Source organism: Mus caroli, unplaced genomic scaffold (assembly GCF_978045245.1).
Source record: "Mus caroli unplaced genomic scaffold, Mus_caroli_1 scaffold_2, whole genome shotgun sequence".
NCBI lineage: Eukaryota > Metazoa > Chordata > Mammalia > Rodentia > Muridae > Mus > Mus caroli.
The window spans coordinates 161537967-161562579 of NW_028227257.1; the positions used below are offsets into that span (position 1 = coordinate 161537967).

The 24613-nt window shown below is 42.8% G+C and overlaps 1 protein-coding gene across 6 annotated transcripts in view; it reads right to left on the reverse strand.

Moving 5' to 3' along the window:
- Armc3 (armadillo repeat containing 3) overlaps positions 1-24613 on the reverse strand; it is a 96354-nt gene that overhangs the window by 14588 nt on the left and 57153 nt on the right. For all 6 annotated transcript variants that reach the window (XM_085835146.1, XM_085835147.1, XM_021156443.3 and 3 more), the window contains exons 10-14: positions 23476-23581; positions 7841-8090; positions 5457-5593; positions 3121-3289; positions 461-558 (exon numbers count right to left, since the gene is read on the reverse strand). In XM_085835146.1, the coding sequence (XP_085691272.1) occupies positions 461-558; positions 3121-3289; positions 5457-5593; positions 7841-8090; positions 23476-23581 (760 nt within the window). The remainder of the gene's footprint in view (positions 1-460; positions 559-3120; positions 3290-5456; positions 5594-7840; positions 8091-23475; positions 23582-24613) is intronic.

A 24613-nucleotide genomic window follows, 5' to 3' on the forward strand; every position in this document is an offset into this window, starting at 1 on the left:
GGGGAGCCAGCGTGGTGATGAGCACCTTTAATCCCAGCACTTTAGAGACAGAGGCAGGTGGCTATCGGTGACTTCAAGGCCAACCTAGACTACACAGTGAGTTCCAGGCCAGCGAGAACTGCATAGTGAGACCCTGCATTTATTTTAATGCTGCTTTAATTTTTAGAGTTACCATTTATTTATTCTAAATAAAGATGATGGGTACACATTTCTGGAGGTGTGTCAATATTTTCTATACATTATTTGCTATTTCTATAATACTGGATTTTTTCCAAATCCACTAACATGGAGTCAAAGGAAAATCTGAATTGCTTCATATCAGGCTGAGTTTATGGACCAGCTCTTATTATAGTGCTGGATACAGCTGGGAAGATCCCCACTGGAAACTTTTTCTACTTGCATGTTGACAAACACAAACTGCATACTTCCCTCCCTGCAGCACCCCCCTCCCAGGACTCACATGTCAGATTTATTGTTGACTAATAGAATAGCGCGTTGATCATTCAGCTCCTGTAAGCACAGTTCTTTCAGTGATAAAAGTTTGGTGCCAGGATTTATCTGTAAGATAATGTGAGCACAAAAGCATGATCTCTGCATGTGTTAGAGTTTAAACATGAACCCTGATAGAAGAAATTCTTGACAGTTTGAAGGATCTAATTCATTCATGTGCACACATACTGTAGATAGAGATACAGACCAGATATGAAGTGAGTAAACGCATATATATATATATATATATATATATATATGTAGATGGATAGATAGATGCATAGATAGACAGACAGACAGATAGAAGGTTTAATAGATGAATAGATGAGAGATAGATAGATGATGGATAGATGGATAAATGGATAGATAGATAGATAGATAGATAGATAGATAGATAGATAGATAATCTCTATACATAATTAGATATGGAAGCCAGAGCTTGTAGACATACATCTTTTATACCCACATTCTTTGCTATTCTATATCATAGCTGTTATCGCCCTTTCTGGAAGTATTTGTTTCCAAAATCTAATTATACACTCTAGGGAGGACTTTGCCTGTAAAAAATACCTATGAGCTGAAACTGATTTCACAGTGTCATGGTCCTGTCCAAAGAGAAGTTGGGGCTGGAAAGATGGCTTAGCAGTTAAGAACACTTGACTTTCTTGACCCAGGTTCAGTTCTGGGAACCCATGTAGCATTTTACAACTGTCTATAACTCTTGTTCCAGGAGATCTGATGCTCTCTTCTGTCTTTCCCAGGTACTATATATATATATATATATATATATATATATATATATATATACTCCTTTACCCATCTGACACATGGGTAATATCATCTTTTATTCTTCCATTTTTATCAGCTCAGCTTTCATGCTGCCCCATATGTATATATATATATTCCTTTACCCATCTGACACATGGGTAATACCATCTTTTATTCTTCCATTTTTATCAGCTCAGCTTTCATGCTGCCCCATATATATATATATATATATATATATATATATATATATATATATATATGGTGCACATGAATACATGCAGGCAAAATACTCATGAACATGTTAACAGAGAGGGAAGAAAACATCATAGGGTCCCACTTCTAGAGAAAGAACCACAGGAAACTAATCACTGCTGGGAGAAGGGTAATTCGTATTTCCCAGGGATGAGCCCCTTACTGGTTTCCAATGTAAATGGTGTTCTCTCTCTCTCTTCTCCCCCTCTCTCTGTGTCTCTCTCCTATCTCTCTCTCTCCTTTTTCTCTCTCTCCTCTCTCTCTCCCTCTCTCTCTCCTTTTTCTCTCTCTACTCTCTCTATGACTCCTTCCCTCCTTACCCCCTCCCCTCTGTCCATCTGCCAATCTGTCATCCATCCATCCATCCATCATCCATCCATCTTTCTATCTATGCATACATACACACATATATATTTTTATATAACAATACTAATCAAAGATAAAGAGGTTATAAAATTAAGAGTGAAGAGATACAAAAGTGGGATAATTTTGTCAGTCTGAAAGAAAAGGCCAGACTAAATCAACTTCTTGGTCTCCTTATGATCAAGTAACAGGTTTCATTCTTATATAAGATACTTTTCATGATCTTTTTAAAACAATGCAAAGCAGTTCTCCAAAACAAAGACAGATCCTATCATTATGCATTTCCCATTTCAGACTGAGACCTTTTAGTAGTCTTCAAGAATCCAATGATCTGAACTCCTTTACCCATCTGACACATGGGTAATACCATCTTTTATTCTTCCATTTTTATCAGCTCAGCTTTCATGCTGCCCCCGATCCTGATATTCCTCAAACATGCCAAGCACAAAGAAACATTTACCCTTGTTCCTCTGCCCAGAAGTTTCTTTCCCAAAGAATCCCCATGCTAACTTTCCCGATTCTCTCCACAGTTTTGTTCAGTTACTCTGTTCAATGAGGGTTACCTAACTACCCTTTCGAAAAAGACAGCCTGCAGTCCTATTTTCTCCTAGTTTCATAGACACCCTCATCCAGACTCTGCTCTGATCTCTCTCACTCCCTTCTCAACTCTAGCACATTGCTGTGGTGTCCTCCATCTCCTCTAATGGGAGCAGACATCTTATATCCTTTTCATTCAGCGTTGTCGTCGTCAGAGCCTGTAACACCAGAAGCTTAGTGTTTGCAGAATGAATGAATCAGAATTCTCCTTTGTATAGAATATTATCTTATTGAACATTTTAAAGACTCAAGCCATCATTTGTCTCTGTGTTAGTGTTCTCTGGTTTGTTGCTCTTGTCCTTAGCTCTCCCGAAGCATCTGATGTTACAGTAGTTCTTTCAAAATTACTTGCCGTTGAATAAAATGAGCTTTTGTGGAGGAGCAATTTCTTGGTGGTTTGTGTGTGTGGCGGGATGTTACTGAGACTGTGATTAATAAGCTGACTTAAACAGCAAGTAAAACAGAATCTAATTAAAACTCTATGAAGACTCAAAAATCTTATAGTCAGATGTAGCCCAGGCTAAAGTGCTGATTTTCACATTTCTATCTGCAAAAATATAGAGTACGTTTGGTGCTTATAAAATAGTAAAGTAATGGCATCATGATTAAAGGGAAAATCATAGTAAAACACAAATAAATGCTACCACTTACCCGACCGTAATCATAGAATCCATCGCTAATTATATTGCTTGATGACAAATAGCCAGTCTGGCTGTATTTCAGGGAAAGATTGTTGTTTAGCAATTTGTTATAGGCTGCCTCACTGAATTTATTTTTCCGACTTAATGATCGATTAATTTCTTCAAGGATATCTAGGGCCCTGTCAATAAAATAAAAAATAAAATAAAATAAAATAAAATAAAGCCTGTGTTGTTTGCTTTCTCCAAGCCAACAGACATTGAGTTCCCATTTATATCCTTAGGCTCCTGAGCAAAGAATTGAGTTGGAAAGCGGAGAGCCTCCTCTGCCTTTTTAAATGAGGTGAAACTGACAGAATTATGAAGACGAATCAGCACTTTCTGAGAACATAAATGCCATGCAATCACTCATATTTAAACAGTTGGTGGGACACGTCCTGGATAAATGTCTGTGTTAAAAGCTTGGTCATCTGCCTGCCGCACTGCTGGGAGGTGGTGGAAGCATTCGGGTGGGTTCTAGAAGGAGAGATGGGTGGGGTCTAGCAGGAGAGATGGGTGGGGTCTAGCAGGAGAGATGGGTGGGGTCTAGCAGGAGGGAGGTCATTGGAGCAACTTGTGAAAGGGTTACTGGGAGCCTTTCCCTTTTCCTTTTGATCTCTAACAGCCAAGAAGGGAGGAGCTCGGCTTGGGTCCATGCTCCCACTGTGATGTGATGCTTCACCCAGGTCTAAAGGCAACAAAACCAAGAAACCATGAACTAAAATATCTGAAGTCAGGAGCCCAAATAAACCTTTGTTTTTTGTAAGTTTCTTTCTGAGGCATTATTACAGCAACAGAAAACTGACAAATGGGTAAAAGGAAAAAAATCCCTTGTTGGTGTTTTGTCACTTTCTTTGGTGTAGTTTGAGATCAGCTATTGAGATTGCTCCAGCTTGGCTCTTTCTGATTAGTGCTGCTTTGCTTCTGCCGAGTTTCTTAAGCTTTCACGTGAATTTCAGGATTGTCTTCTCTAGACTTGCAAAGAATGTCATTGGGATTTTGATGGGTACTGTGCTCAATATACGGGTTGCTTTTGAAATACGGATGTTTCACTATTATTGATCATGATTCAAGGGTGTTCACGTAGCTCGTTTCTCCATCTTCTAGTGCCTTCTTCAACTTCCTTCTTCAGTGTCTTAAAGTTTTTGTGTTAGAGGCCTTTTATGTCACAGGTTATATTTATTCCTAGTTTTTTAAAAAAATATATATTTTAAATGGAATTCATTTCTCTTCCATTTCCTTCTTAGCAAGTTTAATATTGGCACACAGAAAAGCTACTGATTTCTAGATGTTATCTTTAGATCCTGCTAAGTTTCTGAGAGTGCTTGTCATATCTAGGAGTCAGTTCTAAGAGTGCTTCACAGGTTTTCTGTGAAATATTTAGGATCTTTTGAGTTAAAGATTAAACTGTCTGCAAAAAAGGGACAGTTTGACTTTTCCTATCCACTCATTTCTTTCTCTTGTTGCTCTGGCTAAGACTCTGTGCACTGTTGAATCTGAGCAGCCTCTATAGCTACTTGCATCTTATTCCCTATTTCAGAGCAAATTATTTTAGTTTTTCTACACTTAGAAATGTTGGCTAAAGATTTGCTCTATGTACCCTTAACTCTGTTGAGGCATGATCCTCCCCTCCCCCCCCCAATTTCTCCAGGGCTTTTATCATGGAGGGATGGTGAACCTTGTCAGATGCCTTTTCTCCAGCAATAGGCACCGTGGTGTGACTTATGTTTGTCGGCCTGCTTATTTATTGTTACACTATACGGTAGGCAGAATTCTCCAGTGAGTTGCTATGGCCCTGGCTTCCCTATCATTGTTCATCATTGGAGTACAAGACCCCAGATTTAGCCACAAAATTATATAATAAGAAAAATGCTTGGGAATGCATGGGAACCTTCACGCTCCATTTGCTGCTACTATGCTCAGAGAGCAAAGTTCACCTGAATCTTGTGGGGACCATGAACTGGGGGAAGGATGCTAACTAACTACAGGTATCAGGTGAAGGGTTTGGTGGAGAGAGCTAAGAAGAGATGGTAGCTGTGGTTCACCCAGGTGATTTTAGCCTTGAGGCTGTGCTTGGCAAAGCTGAAAGAGAACCATTTTTCAAGATGAACTGGAAAATGAACACGGAGTATGCATGGCTCAAGGTGGGTGTCTTGGGTGGACAGACTAGGGAAGGATGTCCTGCCCCAGGGTGGCCCTTTCTGAGTGCTAGGCTTTTTGACAGTACAGGCTCTATTGGGTGCTCCTTCGACCTAAAAGGCTTGTTGCTTTCTTTTGGTTTTGAACTAGATGCAAGGAACATCCACTCACCCGAGCCTGCATAACTCAACTGCCATCAGCTCATCGCCGGCACAGACCATCACAGCCCAGCTGGCATGCCTTCGTACCTCGTCATTCTTGGAGTGCAGGAGCCCAACCAGGGGCACCAGACCACCGCAGTTCCTCAACTACAAGCAAAAAACAAAATTGACACATTGAGAGTATATCAGTGGGCATGGCAGCCCACATCTGTAATCTCAGTATTCAGTGGCTGGGACAGGAGGCTCCAAGTTCAAGTCCATCCTGTATTACAGAGCAAGACCCAGTTGCAAAACCCCAAGGCTGTCCTGTCGATATGGTTCATGGGTGGTGAACTGCCTGACATACATAGAATCCTGGGTTCCATCCTCAGCAGGGCATGGGAAATAGAAAAAAAAAATCAACATTCATACATTAGAAAAATCTCATTGAATATGCAAAGATTTTAACTGTTTTCGAATGTGCCAATTTAGAGTTATTAAATTCACAGGGAAGTCTGACAGTCTTCTTTACAAGAGCCCAGTTTTCCATTTCAAACTAAGAAACCCAAGGAAAGTCATTATAGAGTTCCTCAGAATTCCCCTGGGATACTGCTGGAGGCCCATGTCCTGCTTAGTTACCCTGTACCTGAACACTGAAGGTTCATTTGGTCATGACAGACATAAATGTGTCCCCTTACTGCTGAAAGTGACTTTATATAGGTAATAAAAGTGACATTGTTGTCACTAGGGGATGATGCTATACCCTCAAGCAGTCCCAGTGTTGTTGCAAAGATTGTAACAAAAGGAAGACAGAAACAGAGGACATGGTGGGATGTGCTGATGCTGTGACCATCTTGAAGGAGGAAGAAGGGACTATAAGCCAAAGAATGTAAGTGTCTATAGTCCAGAAGCTGCAATGGCCAATGGAACCCACATACACACACACACACACACACACACACACACACACACACACACACACACCATGCTCGCTCGTGTATGCTGGGACTACAGCTCACTGTTTCTCTGAGCGGGCAAATACTCCTCACAGCACACCATGGTCCAGGTTAGCAGCAAAGTCAAAGCCTTGCTGGAACAGTTGTGTAGAAAGGGGCTCATGTTTTGGTATCTTCACCATAAAAAGGTTGATTCGGTGGGGAACAGAGAAGAAAAGACAGCAAGAAAGAAGCTGAATGGAGCTATGTTAGTTACATCATTAAATAATTTCTGGGGATGGAATTCCAACAAGAAAGGAATGATCTGAAAGTTTGCATGCTGGTTTTGTGTTTGAGATGCGATATTACATTCTCTATGTCTAGAGAATGAAAAGAACATTCCAGAAGATAGTGTCAAAGGCAGTATTCAAAGTCAAGAGGCCATGTTGTCAATGATCCACTCTCAAGCATTTTCAAGCCAAACATAGGAGCTCTGGCTTAGCCACAGTGTCAGCAAATAGAACTCACTGGTTCCTTTGAGACATGGCATGCTTAGGAAGCCAAATTTCTGACCACATTTATTTCTGGGTATAACACAAAATAGAGATCTAATGCTGTGTGATCTATTGGCAGAGAGCTAACTTATTAATTTCTCCATCTATTCATTTTCTCATTCATGTAACAGCTACATGCTAAACAGGCATTATTAAAGTCAGGTATGGAGGCACATCTGCAATCCCATCTCTCAGAGGGTGAACAAAGGGGGAATGGTGAGTCCCAGGCTAGAGGCCAGAGACCTGCCTGGGTTCTGCAGTGAGAACCTGTAGAAAATAATATATAAATGGACATTATGTACCAGGTATATAGTACTAGCAAGAACAAAGGGCAGAAAACGCTGTTCCTTTCCCAAAAACTTGAAGGCATTTATAATTTTTCCTTCCTGAACCGCAAGGTGTGGAGTAGAAAGACAGGGCGAGACTTGATGAATAACGGGAGCATAGAGAGGGCTCCAGCTAGGCTGGAGGGGTGGAGAAAGGCCCCTAGAAGATGAAATGGCGTTGGATGGGAACAGCAATTTACTAGGTAGATAAAAAAGGGACGCTTCCTTTGCTTTTAGAGAAAAGGAGGCCTTAAAGAAAGAGCGGGCATTCACATGAACTTAGGGAGCAATGGTGTGCGGAGGGTTAGGTGCTGGAAGGTCAGTGTGGACAGGAAGGCAGTAAACAGTTTCCTGCTGGGTCCCAGGCTAGGCAGACCCCTCTGCAAGTGCGGGATAGCATGGCCACGGCACTGTCGCTTGGCATCATGGTACCAACACCCAGCACAGTGCCTGGCACGGAGTAGTAAACACCCAGGGGCTAGCTGAATACCGCAGGAGATGGGTAGAAAGGTACCGTGTCAACAGGAATGAGGACAGTTAGTGAAGATTAGGTAGTAGTCTGAACAGATGGCAGGACTCCGAACCCCGTAACAGCCTCACCTCGGTGCGGGCTTCCACGTCGCAGGCAGTGGCAGCCACGGTGAGCGCTGCAGTGCTCTGCACCAAGGTGTTGGTGGAGTGCAGGGGGCCCAGCAGTGCGTGCATTATTTCATGGTTCTGGATGATAGCTCGCAGAGGCTCTTGCGTGGCCATGTTCGTCAGCACTGTGGCAGCATTGGCAACGGCTCCATCCCGCTTGCTCGACAGGATGTTAATCAGCGGGTCAATGGCATCTGCTTCTGCAGCAGCACTGTGTACAACAGGGAGAAAGGAATGCCATTCTCTCAATTTCAAGGCTGAGAAGTTTGCAACCCACTTAGAAACAGGGAGGTCTGTCATGCAATGAACCCAGAACCTATTGATCTAAGTGCAGTCTGAGGGAAATAAGTGACAGCATGTAATCCTTTTGGGTTATAGAAAATGCATGACCAAAACGTTTTAGGACTCTTGAGTGCTGGGTGTTTGTTCAGTTATTATCCTCAGTGAAGATGAATTTTAATTGTCAAAGTGACACAATTTGGAGTCACGTGGGAAGAGTCTCAGCGAGGCATTGTCTAGATTTGGTTGTGTTGTCTTTGGGGGAATTATGTTGACCCTGGTCGTTGAGATGGGAAAACCTGACCACTGTGGGTGGCAACATTCCCTGGGTGTGGGATTCTGAATTATATGAGTGGTGAAAGCCAGCTGAGCATTAGCATTCATGTATAAGTTCATAGCTGTCTCCCCTTGACTGTGGGTGTGATATGACTGGCCACTTCAGGTTTCTGCTGCCCTGGCTTCCTGAGAGAGTTGTACTTGACAAAAGGAGTCATGTATGCATTTTGGCCAAGACAGGCTTATTATAATGGGTAAAGATGTAAAGCATTTGATGCAAGGGGCTGTATTGTTAAGAGTGAAAAATAACCCTGTGTAATAAGATATATGGAACACACTGGCTCTGAAGGACCTACAGGAGCCAGATCTGCCGGAGCTATCAACTCACCATAGCAAGGGGTTGAAGATCTATCTGGACTATGGAGTAAGCTCAAGTTTGGCCTGGGCTACTTGGTAAGACAGTCTCAAAAGAAAAGGCAAAAAAGACAAAGGGGCCTGGAAACATGTCTCAGTATTAGAGCACTTGCCTAGCACATGCGTGGCTCTAGGCTCAATCCCCAACAATACTAAACCACACTAATAATAATAATATCAACCATTTACCTTAGTCATCACGTTAGTATAAGTCATCAAGACAGCAAATATTATTGATACTTTAATAACATGGCTGTCTCAAATTTGAACATCTCAAATTTATATTGGATGGATTCTTTTTCATGTAGGATTATGTTATAAAACCAGAAAGGGGCTTTATACACACTGTACCATGGAGCTACTTGCCAGCCCTGGAAATGTATTTTTCTAATCAACACACATTGGAATCTTTTCAAAATTTCTCTTCTTTTGAGTTACTTTTTGCAACTCAGACCTTGATGCCAAATGCTTCAAATCCTTAACCACCACAAGCACACCTTGCTCAAGATGTGCAACTCCTTTGTCAAGTAAGAGAAATTCTTCTCTTCTTCTCTTTTCTCTTCTCTTTTCTCTTTTCTCTTCTCTTTTCTCTTCTTCTCTTCTCTTCTCTTCTTCTCTTCTCTTCTCTTCTCCTCTTCTCTCTTCTCTTCTCTTCTTCTTTTCTCTTCTCTCTCTCTCTCTCTCTCTCTCTCAAAAAAAAAAGCGTACCTCACTTTTTTTCATTTTCTCATGAAGAGAAGAAACAAAGTAATAGGGAGCTGGAGAAATGGCTGCTACCTAGTTAGAATGACGTATTAATTTTGCAAAGGACCTGGTTTCAATGGCTCTAAGCTACCTGCAACTTCAGCTCTAGGGAAGTTCTAGTCTAGTCTCCCTGGGAACCAGGTATTCAAGTGGTGCACAGATGCACGCAAAACGCACATAAAATAAAATGAAATAATTTTTTATAAAAAGAGCCTTTATTTAAGGAGGAGGAGGAGGAAGAGGAAGAGGAGAAAGAGAAGAAGAGGAGGAGGAAGAGAAGAGGAGGAAGAGGAGGGGAAGGAGGAGGAGGAGGACAGCAATGGAACTGAGAAATAGTGTGTCGAGGCTCGGGATTCCTCTAAGGAACTCCCGAGCTCTGGCTCTTCTGCTCTGTGTTAGCATTCTCTCATAATGTGTGCCTTGCCTTGGTTTGTCAGAAGCTACCTTCTGCTTTGTCCTTTGCTCTTTACAAAGACAATAAAAGAAGTGCATAGAGACCTAGCTGTTAAAAAGCCCAGATTGCTGGTACACAATGCAGGACAGCTTTTACTGAGCTAAACAGCAACACAGTGATAAACCAACCTTTCAGCCCTGAACCTCTGCTTTCTGCCTCTAGTTTGTGTTATGCATGATTCTAAAAAAAATTACTAAAATGAGCTTTGGCGGAAAGGGTATCATCACAAAGCTTTTTGCCTAAAAAACAAGCTAATTACAAGACATGAATATAATATAAAATTTATATATTAAAACAATCTTTGCCTTAATTTTCTTTCTTTCAAACCCACAATATTCTGTTTTATTTTTTCCTGTCTCTAATGGGGACATCCTGAAACTGAAGGCTGTCATATTTTAAAAACATGTTTCAGTTTCCTTAACAGTACAGCATTATCCTAGCAAATGAGACAGAAGTCAAACTGCTGTATTATAAAATCCATAATTATAGGGCCATATGTCACCACAATAGTTAGAAAATATTTTCTGATATTTACCATCATCCATCGCTATCCAGTTGGAGTTTACTCAAATGAGTCTAAAGTGTAAAATTTAAAAATGAGCTGAACAAGAAACATAGAGATGGATAAGAACATGTGTGTTGGGGGGGGGGAGATGATCGCTTGTGGACTCGCACGTGTGTATGCTCGAGCGTGCATGTATGCATTGCACGCTCTGTGTGCCTCTGTGTGTGTGTGTGTGTGTGTGTGTGTGTGTGTGTGTGTGAGGAATGGAGGTGAGGGCTAGCAGTCTGCTGAATCCTAACCAGGCCCCGGCTACACACCCCCTTCTGCTTCTTCTCATCCCTCCGCACTCCATCTAAATCCAACCTGACCCTTTCTCTTGTGGATTAACACTGAAGCAGAGGGCCCACACATGCACATAATTCTTGACTTTTAATTTGAATTAGGATTTTTCAGAAGCGACAGACGTTCAATAGAAACCATGCTGCAGGTTTTCAATTCAGATCTTTTCCCAGGTTGGCAATATATTGGTGTTTGCCATAATCCATTCCTTCTTATGACCCATACTCCCTAAAGTTTCCTGAAAACACCACTATTGATTGAAAATTCTGCAGTTACAGGTTCCCTTCCCTCCATTCCATCTCCCTCCAACACCAGGGCCTTGGTAGCAGGGCAAGCATTCAGACTCATTACAAACTGTTTGAAGTGTTATTCTGTGAAAAAATAAAATTTGAAAGGTCCAAAAAGTTTGAGTGTCCATGAAGCCATATTCATGGGAACCACCCCATAGACAGCATCCCTGGTCACCTGGAAGTATGGAGATCAAATGACTTTCAACCTGAAAACCTTCAACAAAAGGGTCTGGGTGGCCTGGGTATTTGCTTGTGCTGCTAAGAAAGTCTCCCATCTACACATTATTGTTACAGAGAGGGGAATATGTTGTTAGTGAGAGCAAGATGCATGCTGGCCCAAGAGCAGATGTATTAGATGAGAAACTGATTTATAGAAAGGTTATACAATTTCATTTTTAGATAACAAAAATTGGAACGAAAAAGCATTTGTCCCTTTGCAAAAATAAAGTAAAGTATGCCCTGTTCTCTTCCCTCCCTGCTTCTACCTGGTCCCTCCCTGGGACCGTACTATCATGAGGCTATGACTACATTCGGACTTAATTTATCTTCTTAATGGATTTGTGGGATTATAAACCCATCTTAAAGTAGAGAACATCAATCAGTAAGTCCTAATATGTCTCGTGCTACAGCTCACACAGTATTTTAAAATTATAATCATACTGCTTACTCCAAACTCTCACAGATTCCTACTGCCAGGATAAAGCCCAGATTATCCACACCGCTCCCAAAGTCTGGCCTGCCTGCTCCTGCCTCCCTCTTTACCCCACACCCACTCCTCCCCTGTCCCTGTTGCTGTGTCTCACCCCAGGACATTTAAACAAGCTCTTCTTACTCCCCTGTCCCTTCCCCTGGATAATTCCCTTTCACAGTTTGGCATAAATGGCTTTTCCTCAAGAAAGTGGCTCTGGATCCCCAAACTCAGTTCTTTTTTTTTTAAACCTGAACTTAAGCCTTTGTAAAATATACATTACTGTCACGGTTCAGAAAACAATGTTTTGGCACAGACATTCACAGTCAAACATAGCAAAATGTGACTATTTCACAATATTTGTCATGGGATTCAGCAGTTTTCACTGGCGTTCCTAAACAAACAACAAAACAAGACACCCCCTCCCCAAACCCACCAAAACAAAACAAAACTACAGCAAAAACCTAAATGGATACTAAATTTCACCAAGGAAAAATTCAAGTATACATATAGCATCGACTGATGGCGTATGGTGCTAGTTCACATTTGTGTGTTTTCCTTTGCCACAGTCACTCTTCCCCACCCGTCCTGTGTTTTCTCCTGAAGAACAATATGTCATTCAATATCTGTTCAACCCTCTGCACTTTGTGCTGTCCTGGTGTGACTCACTGGTCGATCACTGCCCCCTCTGAAGTGCCTTCTGCCTGCTATATGCTTCTTAAAGCCAAAGTTTGCCCTTTATTTGGTTTCTCTCCAAGTTTAAAGGAGACCAAAATATTTTACTGCCTTGGATTAACTCAAGGTAGTAAAGAAAATCTGGGGGGACTTGACAAAGTATGACAAAGGACCCAACAAACTGGGTGTCCACTTTCTTTGTTCAGGCCATCCTCTCCTCAGGGCAATGTTTTTGCTATATTGAGGCAACTTTTGGATGAAGTTAAGTAATGAAATTTTGCACCTTAAATAAAAGACATTTTAGGAATCTGCTCGCTTCTCATATGGAGGGAATCGCAGCCTTTGCACGCAAAGATTCTGAATGTGCCACCAAGCCTCAGCATTCGGTCCTGGAATTGGATCTTTCTGCAGGTTTAAGAGCCATGTTCAACAGATCTGTAATGACTGGTTACATGAATCAAGGGTGACCTTGGGCATTCTGGAAATCTGTTTAACAGAGCCCACATACAGGGTAATACGTGAAACCCAGCAGAACAGATGGGATTGTTGGCAATAAGAACCTTGTTTGTTTACAGCGACTACAGCCATTCCCACCAGCATGACATTTCATATGTCTCTGAGTTTTGTCACACCGAGAAAGACATATTGGCACAGCCAGGCTACAGTGGTTGAAACGGGCACGCTCAGCACAGCGCAGGACGGCACCGCACCTGTAGCCGTGCCAGCTGACAGGAGACCTGCACGGGTGAAGCGTGGAGGCAGACCCTGGCAAGCAGGTGATGGGTCTTCTGCTGGTTACCAGAGCCAGAGCGAGACTGCATAGAGCAAGAGTCTGTGCTTGCTCTTCCTGTTTCTGCACCCCCCCCCCTTTTTTGACAGAGCTAATAATCCCAAAAGCACTGCATTGGGCTGAAGAAATGGCTCAGATACTACAGGCGAGGCTCGAAACCCTGAAGACAAAGAGTGGGATGTGTTTGCTCAAGTGCTTGGTTCCAGAGTTGAAAGCAGGGATCACCTGGGAATAACTCTCGGCTTCAGAATGCTGTGACAATACTGGGCAAGAAGACTTCTTTTAAATAACATTTAAAGAACATCTGGCTCTAACGGGAGAAATCACAACTGTAGGCACATCCTTAAAATAAAAGATCTTAAGGTAGCAAGATGACTGTTACAAAGTAAAGGTTTGCCGTAGGTGTTATTCTGAGGCTTCCAGAGTGTTTTTGCTAACCATCTCTCTGTCGTGGTTTCTGTAGAAGAACTCTACAATCAGAGGCTCAAGCATGCTGCCCGGGCACTTCCGCAGACAGCACAAGTGTTTTTGTTACAGAACTCCGTGTGAATCAAATGTAATTTTCTTACAGAATGTTGAGGAATCTTTATTGACTTATCCTTTTGATCACAATTCTTCATTTCCTCACGTGTCTGCCACCCTCTGTTTCCAAAGCCAGCCTGCTCCGCCATGGGTAATTAGTGGGTAGTAATGAACTACCCTGCGAGGGGAGAGAATAGCTCTCCCCAGTTCACGTGGTCGACTTGTCTCCGAATAAAATAGGGATGCTCCTCAAAGTGTTTGGATGCTCAGAATAAATGATTCTGCAGTTAGCAAATGCTCCTGGATAGCCTGGAAAGCGGTCTGTAATATCTATAAATGACATGGAATAGGATTCCACAGTAATTAAAGATATAATTTTATGTTACTAAGGACACTGAATGCTCTAGTGTGACTAAAACATTTCAATCCCCAGCTATGTCCCCATTCCTCAATCAGCTCCAGCGCAGGTCCCTGGGGCCCCTCCTAAGACCGACCCTAAGGTCATGATCCTCTTTATGACCCGGTGATACTTTGTTTCACTTATGTATCTGTCCCGTTTGAAAATTACCTTTTGAGATGACTGACGGGTGCTCACTTGTAAAACTGATACGTGGGAGGCTGACACAGGAGGACTGGGATAGCCTGGGCTACTGGCCATACCCTGTCTCAAAGCTAAAATAGAATAGTTTTGTGTTGCTCAGGCTGGAGGAATGCATGTCCTCAGGGCCTTTGCCCCTGCTCCATCTCTACAGCTGGGGCCGCGCCTTACACAGAATCAACACAGAAGGAATTGAGGGAAGTAGTTACAAGATAACCAAAGGACCCTAAGCTTCAAGATGAATTCATAGATAAATAACAGAATGTCAAAATGGGGGGAGCCCCTAGATCCCCTGTCAGATGTCATTTCCAGAGAGAAGAGGTTACTGGAAGGGCCAGAATTCTGCTTGCCATTCTTAGCGGCTCAGAGGTACAAACGGAGGGGTCAATCTGCATCCATCTGTTGTTTCCTAGTTGTCAAAGACACAATTCAGACGTAAGGAAAGCAATCATGAAGGTGTTGACTACCTGCACAGGATTAAAATCCTGACCATGTGACCTTTAATCCATTCTATTTATTTTGTTTTGCCTCTTTGCTTGCTTGAAGCCTGGTTTCCCATAGCCCAGGTAAGCCTGCAACTCACTACATAGTCAAAGATGATCTTACACTCCTGAAACCTGTCTCCCAGGGGCTGGGATCACAGCCACACCCCTTCATGCCCTGAGGTCTTTTTTTTAAGCATTCCAATGTTTTCAGAGAACAATGTTTTCAGAGTCCATCTTTCCCTTCCAAGGAGAGCAAACCGTAGAGTCTGTTTGCTTCGCTTGCTTTGTTGTTCAAGAAATGTAAAAAGAGGAGAGGCTGAGAAGATTGGAGGAAAGGAGAGATGACAGAGAGAGAGGACTCTGGGATTAAAGACACAGATTAATTTCTTTGGAGAGAGCAAGAGCCTCAGCACTTGCTGAGCAACTGGTAAGTGGGAGGGTGAGTGGCCAGGGTAGAGAGAAGGAACTCTCAGAGACTCAGTATCTCTGATACGGGCTGCACAGAGATACAGGGACATAAGACAGGCTGTTGTCCCAAGGTGCCTCAGTGTCCTGCCTACCTCTGGTAATCTGGGGAAGTAACATGCATCTACTTGCTCACGTGTAAAGGAACAAATGCACACAACAATGACAAGGACATTCCTTCACACACAAGACTGCTGTAAGGATTCGAAGCTACACTCTACAGGGGTACTTGGCTAAGTGCTTACCCATAACTGCCAGCTACCAGAAACGGCAGAATCTACCACGGGGAAATAGGACCGTATTCCGCCATTTGTATGTGTGTGGGAAATCATCCTTTACAGACCACCTTCCAGCCAAACAGCTGATATAAACTTGCAGGGTTAGAGTGGAGGCAGCTTCTTCAGAGATTGGATCTGAGCCTTTCCGTGTAGCTACAAATAATGAGCAATAAGGGCCTATTCCCAAGTGAAGGGAAAAAAAATGTAAGGGATGATTAATAATGTGAAAAGTCAAGGGTGGATACAAAATAATGTATAGGTTTAAATAGGCTTCAAATTAAAAGAGAAATAATGTGAGGCTATCCAATCTGTTCGATAATTTCCTATGAAAATCAGTAGTGCCGGAAAGCGGGCAGTTCTAGCAACTTTAAAATGTTATGCAAATATCAGCCCCGCTCTGTAGGTAATAAAGGCAGCACAGATAATTTTCTAATTGAACATTTTATGAGATTCCCTGAGCCTCAGAAAACTGGTAGTTAATCAAATTCAAAGTGTTTGTCGAGGTCTGGCGAGCATCAGCTGACACAGTGTAGGGTGGGGAATCAGGTGGTTTTATTGAAAACTCAGTTTTTCATTCTGAGTGCTTTTTAACTTCAGTATGACTCCCACTCCACCCCACCCCAGCCCACCCCCAGCCCAATAAAAGCAAAGTCAGGACAAGATTCTTCTACGCAGACAGGAAGAGAGGCACTATGGGTGGGTATAACAAACGGCCACTCAGTAAATTTGGATGGAAGGGATGAGGTGTCCTCATAAGGATACCACGAGGACTCTTTTCTTTTGTCATTGTAATACAAAGCACTTTTATCACTTTGTCCATTGCAAATGTGTGTGTGCACCATGGCTTGTGTGTGCAGCTCAGGACAACCTCTGACAGTCAGATCTTTCCACTGTGTGGGAAAGGACTTGAGAATCGAACTCAGGACATCAGGCTTAGGGACAAGGGCCATTACCCACTGTCCAATCTCAGAGGCTCTCAAAGGATTTTTAAAGTCCCAAGCACTTTGAAATATTATCCTTAGTTTTTTTTTTTTTTTAATAACGATCCTTTAAACAAAAGCAGCCTTCCTAAGGCAGCAATGCTATGTTGCCTCTCACTTTTATTGGGAGACTTCCAAGCTTCTAAAATTTTACAATGAATTTAAACAAAAATTAAATAATCTTTTCTATTGCCATGGGATTCATCTATTGCTCAAACGTGCTGCGTTTGTCCCTGTGATAACACAGCGAAGCAAATATTCAGCCACTGGTGGAGGAAAAAAAAAAGAGGTGTCAAAACATTTTGAAATGACTGCACCTCAGAAAGGGACAAAGACAGACACAAACATCTGCTAAACGTGTATTTAGCAGTAGAATACTATCACAGTGAAATGCTTTCCAGATCACAATCTTTTAATAATGTTCCAAAAATATTATTTTAGGCTCACCAGAGTGTTTCAAATTAAATTAGTGTGTGTTTCATTAAAACACAGAGCGCTCGGTCCATTTTTACCCCTCCCCCAACTCTCTCCTGAGCCGCCACTAGGGGGCAGTATGAAGACGCGGTTCTTGCCGCTGTGGGTGAAGGGAAATCGCTCAGAAAACCATTTTCTTAAGAAAAACCCGACGCGACAAAGACAATAACTGCGTGGCTTAGGCTTTAGGTCCGACCCATACATCAAGCCTATGTGCTGAGTTTGCGTCTTTCGTGGGTCGTTTCTCAGTCCAATGTTTCTTTAAGGGTTTTGAGTCCCGAGATTACTTATCCTAAGTGAATCTGAGTGCTGGGGAGCCCTGGGTCTAGACAGAGTGGTAATTTTTCCTTAAAGGACTGTAGTAAACAACTGCAGCCATCTCGGAGGGTGTGTGGCGTCCCTTCCTGCAAGATATGACGGGGAGAAAGGAAGAATTGGCGTTTGGCCACTTTTTAACAGATGTGTTTTGTTGTGTTCTTGTCTTCAAAATAAGTGGACATCACTCACTCTGTTACAGCCAGCATTCTACAAGAAAATATGGCGACTCTACAGATAACCAGTCCCACATCTACAAGTTAAAAGGTATACAAAGAAGTGGTAAAATAAATAAACACAGCATATTATGTTACCAGCCCCACGCCCAGCTTTATTTATTCCGGTGGTGATTTTTTTTAAAGCCTGAACACACACACACACACACACACACACACTTTCTTCACTGGCATAGATAATACCCACTTCCTTCAGCTCAGACCATTCCTGGCTATGTGACAGGACCTGAGTCCTGGTTTTTCTCAAGGCATGCTATATACTCTTTCAATAGTATATAAAAATCTATCCTGAAGATGTATTTAAAATTTCCCCCACATATTATATATGGTTTTCTTAGACATGATAATCAACAAATAAATTTTGTAGGCATTAAAGTGATAGTATCTGTCTTCCTTCAGCTTTATTTAAAGGGGAGAAATTTTCTTTGTCTCTAGAGAAATTTTAATACCAATACTACTAAATGATCAGTCATTCATATTGACAGAGATATACAGTCAAAGATAGTCAAAAGTTAACAAAGCACTCAGGTACATCCGTGTAAGGCTCTCTGTCTCTGCACAGAGCCCCTTAATCATCATCAGCGTTTGTGCTCCTGGCCACAGGTCGCACAAAAGTAGAGAAGTCTCTTAGAGACTTGTCTCTGCTATTTCGAAGGCTTAAGGTGGCCCAACAATTAATCAATGTATTTTTAAGTGGCCAGTTAATATATGTTACAATTCAGAACTTTCATGGGTTGCTGCTTTTGTGGGAGGTGAGAAGCTATACAAAAGAACTACAAATTCCACAGGAGAATGAGGAGAAGGGGTCTTTAAAACTATCTTCATGGAGCTAAGGTAAGATGGCTATGAAGAGTCAGGGTCCATATAGTTGAACACCGTTGTTTGTGAAGAGTTTAACCTTAGTTACAAGTTTCCACTTTCTTGTAAGTATTAAAATGATTATAGTTGTTGTTTTCAATATTTATTCATTGGTAATTACTAAAATTATATCTTTAAAAGATATCCTTTTTAAAAAGCCCAGTCTGCATCTATATTCATCTTCAAATCTTGTCATGGTTTTTCAGTGGGTAAATTTAGTTATTAGTGCAAAGGATTACTGAATTCTTTCCATTTTGGGGGCAACTTTGAATCTAATTCTGGTCAGATCCAACAGATGGCAGTGATGTTGTAAATTGTTTAAAATACTCTCATTACATGTAGGATTGACTACTCAGAAGGATGTCAACCACAAATCATGGGCTCCACACTTGTATAAATTATTTAAGAATTTGGGATGATTAATTGGGCAGAAAAGTACACAGTAAATAAAACCTGAAATTCAACTGGAGATATTTCCTACATTCACAAATTAAATGGCTTCTCATTTCCAAAAAGCACTATACACAGAGAACTGTCCAGTAGATTACCAGCATGCTAAGGAAGGAGGGCTGCCCCAAATTACCCAAGGGGGCTACCTACTCATGCCTGCCTATTTTACTGCTTCATCTCATTTTCATCTTCCATACAGGCTTGTCTTTACTGTCTCCTACTGTATTTACCCACGTAGAACAATTTCTTTCTCCTTTCATTTCTAACAAGAGACCCTGGCAGTTCTTGTCTCTCATTCAGATAAGTACTTTGATTCCTGTAAGTTGTTCCTTATTCTTCAACCTTTATTCTGCAAGAAACAAAAGACCAAAAGTAAGAATGGAAGGCTTCTGGAGGGAAGCCACTGTTGACTTCTGTGGTCCAAATTATGTGGACACAAACATTAGTAGGCACTTCCTGTTTGAAGATAACGGCCACTGGTAGGCACATTTTGTATGTTTTTTCTGTTTGTTTCAGTTTGATAAAATTCATTGATATTTTAGCAAAGGCACTTATCTCTTCCTATATTGACCTCTGGATATAGTGGATATTTTATCAAACAGTAAAATGGACACTTTGCTTACATGAATATAAGTTGTTTGTGTATCTTAAGGTAACAAAATTATATAGGATCTAATTATGCTATCTACAGGAGAAAGCACCTGTTCTTGGTTTTTGTTTTCATACAATACTATATTCTCTTTCTTCCCTCCTCCATACACACACACACGCACACGCACACACACACACACACACACACACACACACACACATGCACTTCCCCACCAAATGTTATGTTCAGTATTGAGTATCTGAAATAGACCACTTTGCGTGAATGGGCTCTGCCTACCTTCATGAGCCTTCTGAGAACACCATTTGTCACCAAGGAAGGTCAGCATTTTGAATGTGCTTCTTCTGGTTTTTATTCATGTATATATGTTTCTCTATTTGTGTGTATGTGTTTTAATCTAAACCTTTCTAAAGTGAAAACTAACCAAACACTTAAAGCTGTATGCACATTTAGATTTTAGGTAGTAGCTTATATTTTAAATATAAGTATTCTTTATATTTAATTTTAAAAACGAGAGATTTGCCTCAGGTTTTGGTGGAATCAGAGGAACTCGCTTTCCCAAGGTAATACTTTAACAGTGACGTGGCTTTCTAGAAAAACTTTCTAGGCAAGAGGATTCTCGGCTCAAAACACCTTGGGCAAAATCCTTCTGGAACCGGAAAGTACTTCTAGAACATATCGTATAACCTGTTTTACCCTTGGTTGTTTTTCCCCAACAATATTAATTTGTCTGTTAATGAAGTAAGCTACAACTCATCTAGAGAACTTAATAGGCGGGCTGGAAACGGCCTCTGAGAAACTAGATCATGACCTCGAGCAGCATCCCCTCCATCGTGGCTTTTATATAAAGTTGGATATGGCTTAGTTACCTGGCACCGGGGCTTCTGAGTCACAGAAAGGCATGGATTTCGAGGGAATTTTGGCAGGGAAAGTTATGGAGCCAGCCAGCCAGCCAGGTCCATGCAGAGTGAAAGTGAGTGAATTCAACCTGCCAATCAAAGGTCCAGAGAATCCGTGGAACCCCAGGAGACTGCCCCTCAAGAATCTGCATTCACAGGGGTTGAGTGGACCCATACTCCCTAAAGTTTCCCGAAAACACCACTATTGATTGAAAACTCTGCAGTCACAGGTTCAACCCTGTCTGATGCCTTCCCTTCCCTCCATTCCATCTCCTTCCAACACCACAGCCTTGGTAGCAGGGCAAGCATTCAGACTCATTACAAACTGAAGTGTTATTCTGTGAAGAAATAAAATTTGAAAGGTCCAAAAAGTTTGAGTGTCCATGAAACCATATTCACGGGAACCACCCCATAGACAGCACCCCTGGTCACCTGGAAAGATGGAGATCAAATGACTTTCAACCTGAAAACCTTCAACAAAAGGATCTGGATGGCCTGGGTATTTGCTTGTGCTGCTGAGAAAGTCTCCCATCTACACATTATTGTTACAGAGAGGGGAATATGTTGTTAGTGAGAGCAAGATGCATGCTGGCCCAAGAGCAGATGTATTAGATGAGAAACTGATTTATAGAAAGGTTATACAATTTCATTTTTAGATAACAAAAATTGGAATGAAAAAGCATTTGTCCCTTTGCAAAAATAAAGTATGGTGACTGTGTGGTCTTCCTCCTCCTCTTCTTCTTTTTCTCCTTCTTCTTGTTCTTTTTGTTCTTCTTGTTATTATTCTTCATCATCTTCTTCTTTTCTTTTTTCTGTTTGACTTGGTTTAGTTGAGTTGATTATCCATACACTACTCAGGTTACAAAATAAGCATCTAACTCCAGAAAATGTGCCAAATATGAGAACAAAAAGACTGTGAGTGCTTAGCCGTGGACGAGATATCTGCTTCGCTCTACCCCATCCTCCCTTCACCTGGGACTCAGGAAACATTTCGGGGGGGGGGGGGGCAGAAAGGATGTAAGAGCTGGGGGATAGGACAGAGGGATGGGAAACACTGCCCTCTAGACACCATGTAGCTGCTGCACATGGAAGCCCACAGTAGCTGCGGTGATGTGCACAAAATCACACTGATGAAGAGGTCTAGCATGGAGGGAGAGGGGGCTTCAGAGGCCCTAGCTGCAGAGCTATTGGCCATTCAGGGTGGGTTGATAAGGAAGGGAGAACCAATCGCTTTTCTTTGGAGAAGGGTGGTCTTTGGTAGGCTGCTAATGACCCAGGGGATGACCCTACATCCATTCCCATATAGGCAGTACTAATGTGACTCGGTAGATGGATGGACAGGTGGATGGACAGACAGACAGACCAAGGCAGATAGTTGAAGAAGGGAAGGATATGAATGAGGACGCTGTCTTGGAAGGGATGGGTGGGCGGAGAGGAGGTGGATACCATCAAGATACATTGAATCTATTCTATGAAAACATTTCAAGAATAAGTAAATACTATTATTTAAAAAAAAGAACTAGAAATTAATTTTAGGCACATCCTGGTGTGAATATAGTGGTCAGGTCACCACCGCAAGACCCACCCACAGTACTTAAAGAAGGTTACAGCTCACTGTTACAAATTAGTTTAGAAATGAGTAGGTGTTCAATCAGCTCTCAAATGCCCCTGGACTCAGGTCTGGCTTTGTCCCCCTCCCTCACACAGAAAGCAATTAGGAAAACAAACTCAGCTCCCAGCAGTACCATGCTCCTGCTGGGAGAGTATTAGTGAAATAGCTCCCTTCCAAAAAGGGATTCTGTGGACCTCAGGAAAGCCAGGTTTATGCTAACTGATAGTCAAAGGAGAAAATGTTGTCTCTTAAAACGTTCTGTTGGATTTGACTTTGTAATTAATACATTAAGTGATTAACACACACACGCGCGCGCATGCATGCACATGCACACGCACACATGTACACTTGCAAAGAAAGATAAGAAGCAAATTTAGTTTGCATACCAAGTAAGGTGCAGGGAGGGCAAAAGCCAAGTTCAGGAAATTCCTGTCTTGCAAAGCTATGCTACCTTCTGTGGAGGAAGGAGCTTGCCTTTTGGAGTCTGACAGACCTGCATTCAGTCTCCCCCGCTCAGCTATTTACACATACTTGCACCCTGGAAAGTTAGCTAAGCATGCAGAGTCTTGGTCTCATTAGTGATGGACCGTGGTAAGGATCATGCTTGCTGCACAAGTATGAGGTCCTGTGTCAGGATCCTAGCATCCATGCAAAACACCTGGCATGGTAGCACATGCTTATCGTTCTCGGGCTGGGGAACAGGAGCCAGGAGGAGCCCTAGGGCTCTCGGGCTTGCTGGGCTTCCTGGGCTTGCTGGGCTTGCTGGGCTTGCTGACTTAGAGAGTTTCAGGTACAGTAGGAGACTTCCTCAAAAAGTAATGAGAATTGGGGCTTGAGACACAGTTTAGTAGGCTACTCTTCCAGAAGACCCAGGCTTGAATCTCCAACCCCTACAGAGCTGCTCATAAGTGTCTGTAGTTACTTTTCTAGGGGATCCAACACCTGGTCTGGCATTTGTGGGTACCAGGCAGTCACATGGTGCATGGACAGAGGCAGACAAAACACCAAGACACATAAAATAGTAAAAGTTGAGTTAAAAAGCGTAGACAATGACAGATCATGATGCCTGGAATCTATATGTATATGGTGTGTAAACACACACGCATATATGCAGAGGAACCCGCACATACACACACACAAAGACTTGACTTGACATCTGGGTATGAGGGTTTTGCACAGTTTCCCAACAAAATTCAATACTCAATTTTTTTTTGTGGGGAACAAGCCAATCAGATAACTACTTTCATACGGGACCCCAAAGAACCACAAAAGTCAGATTACCTAAGAAAATATGGAATCATCTTAAAAGCCAAATGTCACAGTCAGGGTGTGCTGGACCCAGCGAGGTTAGTGTACTTACTTGGCATTTGCAGGGCTGCTGGTCGTCAGGTTTGCCAGGGCCAGTGCGGCAGCTTCCCTCACCTCCTCATTGTCACTTCTGAGCAACTGAACTATCTGTGGGATCCCTGCAGAGAATTGAGTGTGAGCCGTGACTCCACACTCATCCATACAGCCTGAGTGTGGCGTCTACACAGTTTGAACAAATATTCAGCCTGAGTGCAGCATCCACACAGCCTCAGCATGGTCACCACACACACAGCCTGAGCATGGCCACTACACACACAGCCTGAGCATGGTCACCACACAGCCTGAGCATGGTCACCACACGCACAGCCTGAGCATGGTCACCACACAGCCTGAGCATGGTCACCATACACACAGACTGAGCATGGTCTCCACACACACAGCCTGAGCATGGTCACCACACACACAGCCTGAGCATGGTCACCACACAGCCTGAGCATGGTCACCACACACACAGCCTGAGCATGGTCACCACACAGCCTGAGCATGGTCACCACACACACAGCCTGAGCATGGTCACCACACACACAGCCTGAGCATGGTCACCACACACACAGCCTGAGCATGGTCACCACACACACAGTCTGAGCATGGTCACCACACACAGCCTGAGCATGGCCACCACACACACAGCCTGAGCATGGTCACCACACAGTCTGAGCATGGTCACCACACACACAGCCTGAGCATGGCCACTACACAGCCTGAGCATGGTCACCACACACACAGCCTGAGCATGGTCACCACACAGTCTGAGCATGGTCACCACACAGTCTGAGCATGGTCACCACACAGCCTGAGCATGGTCACCACACAGTCTGAGCATGGTCACCACACAGCCTGAGCATGGTCACCACACAGCCTGAGCATGGTCACCACACAGTCTGAGCATGGTCACTACACACACAGCCTGAGCATGGTCACCACACACACAGCCTGAGCATGGTCACCACACACACAGCCTGAGCATGGTCACTACACAGCCTGAGCATGGCCACCACACAGTCTGAGCATGGCCACCACACACACAGCCCGAGCATGGTCACCACACAGTCTGAGCATGGTCACCACACACACAGCCCGAGCATGGTCACCACACAGTCTGAGCATGGTCACCACACACACAGCCTGAG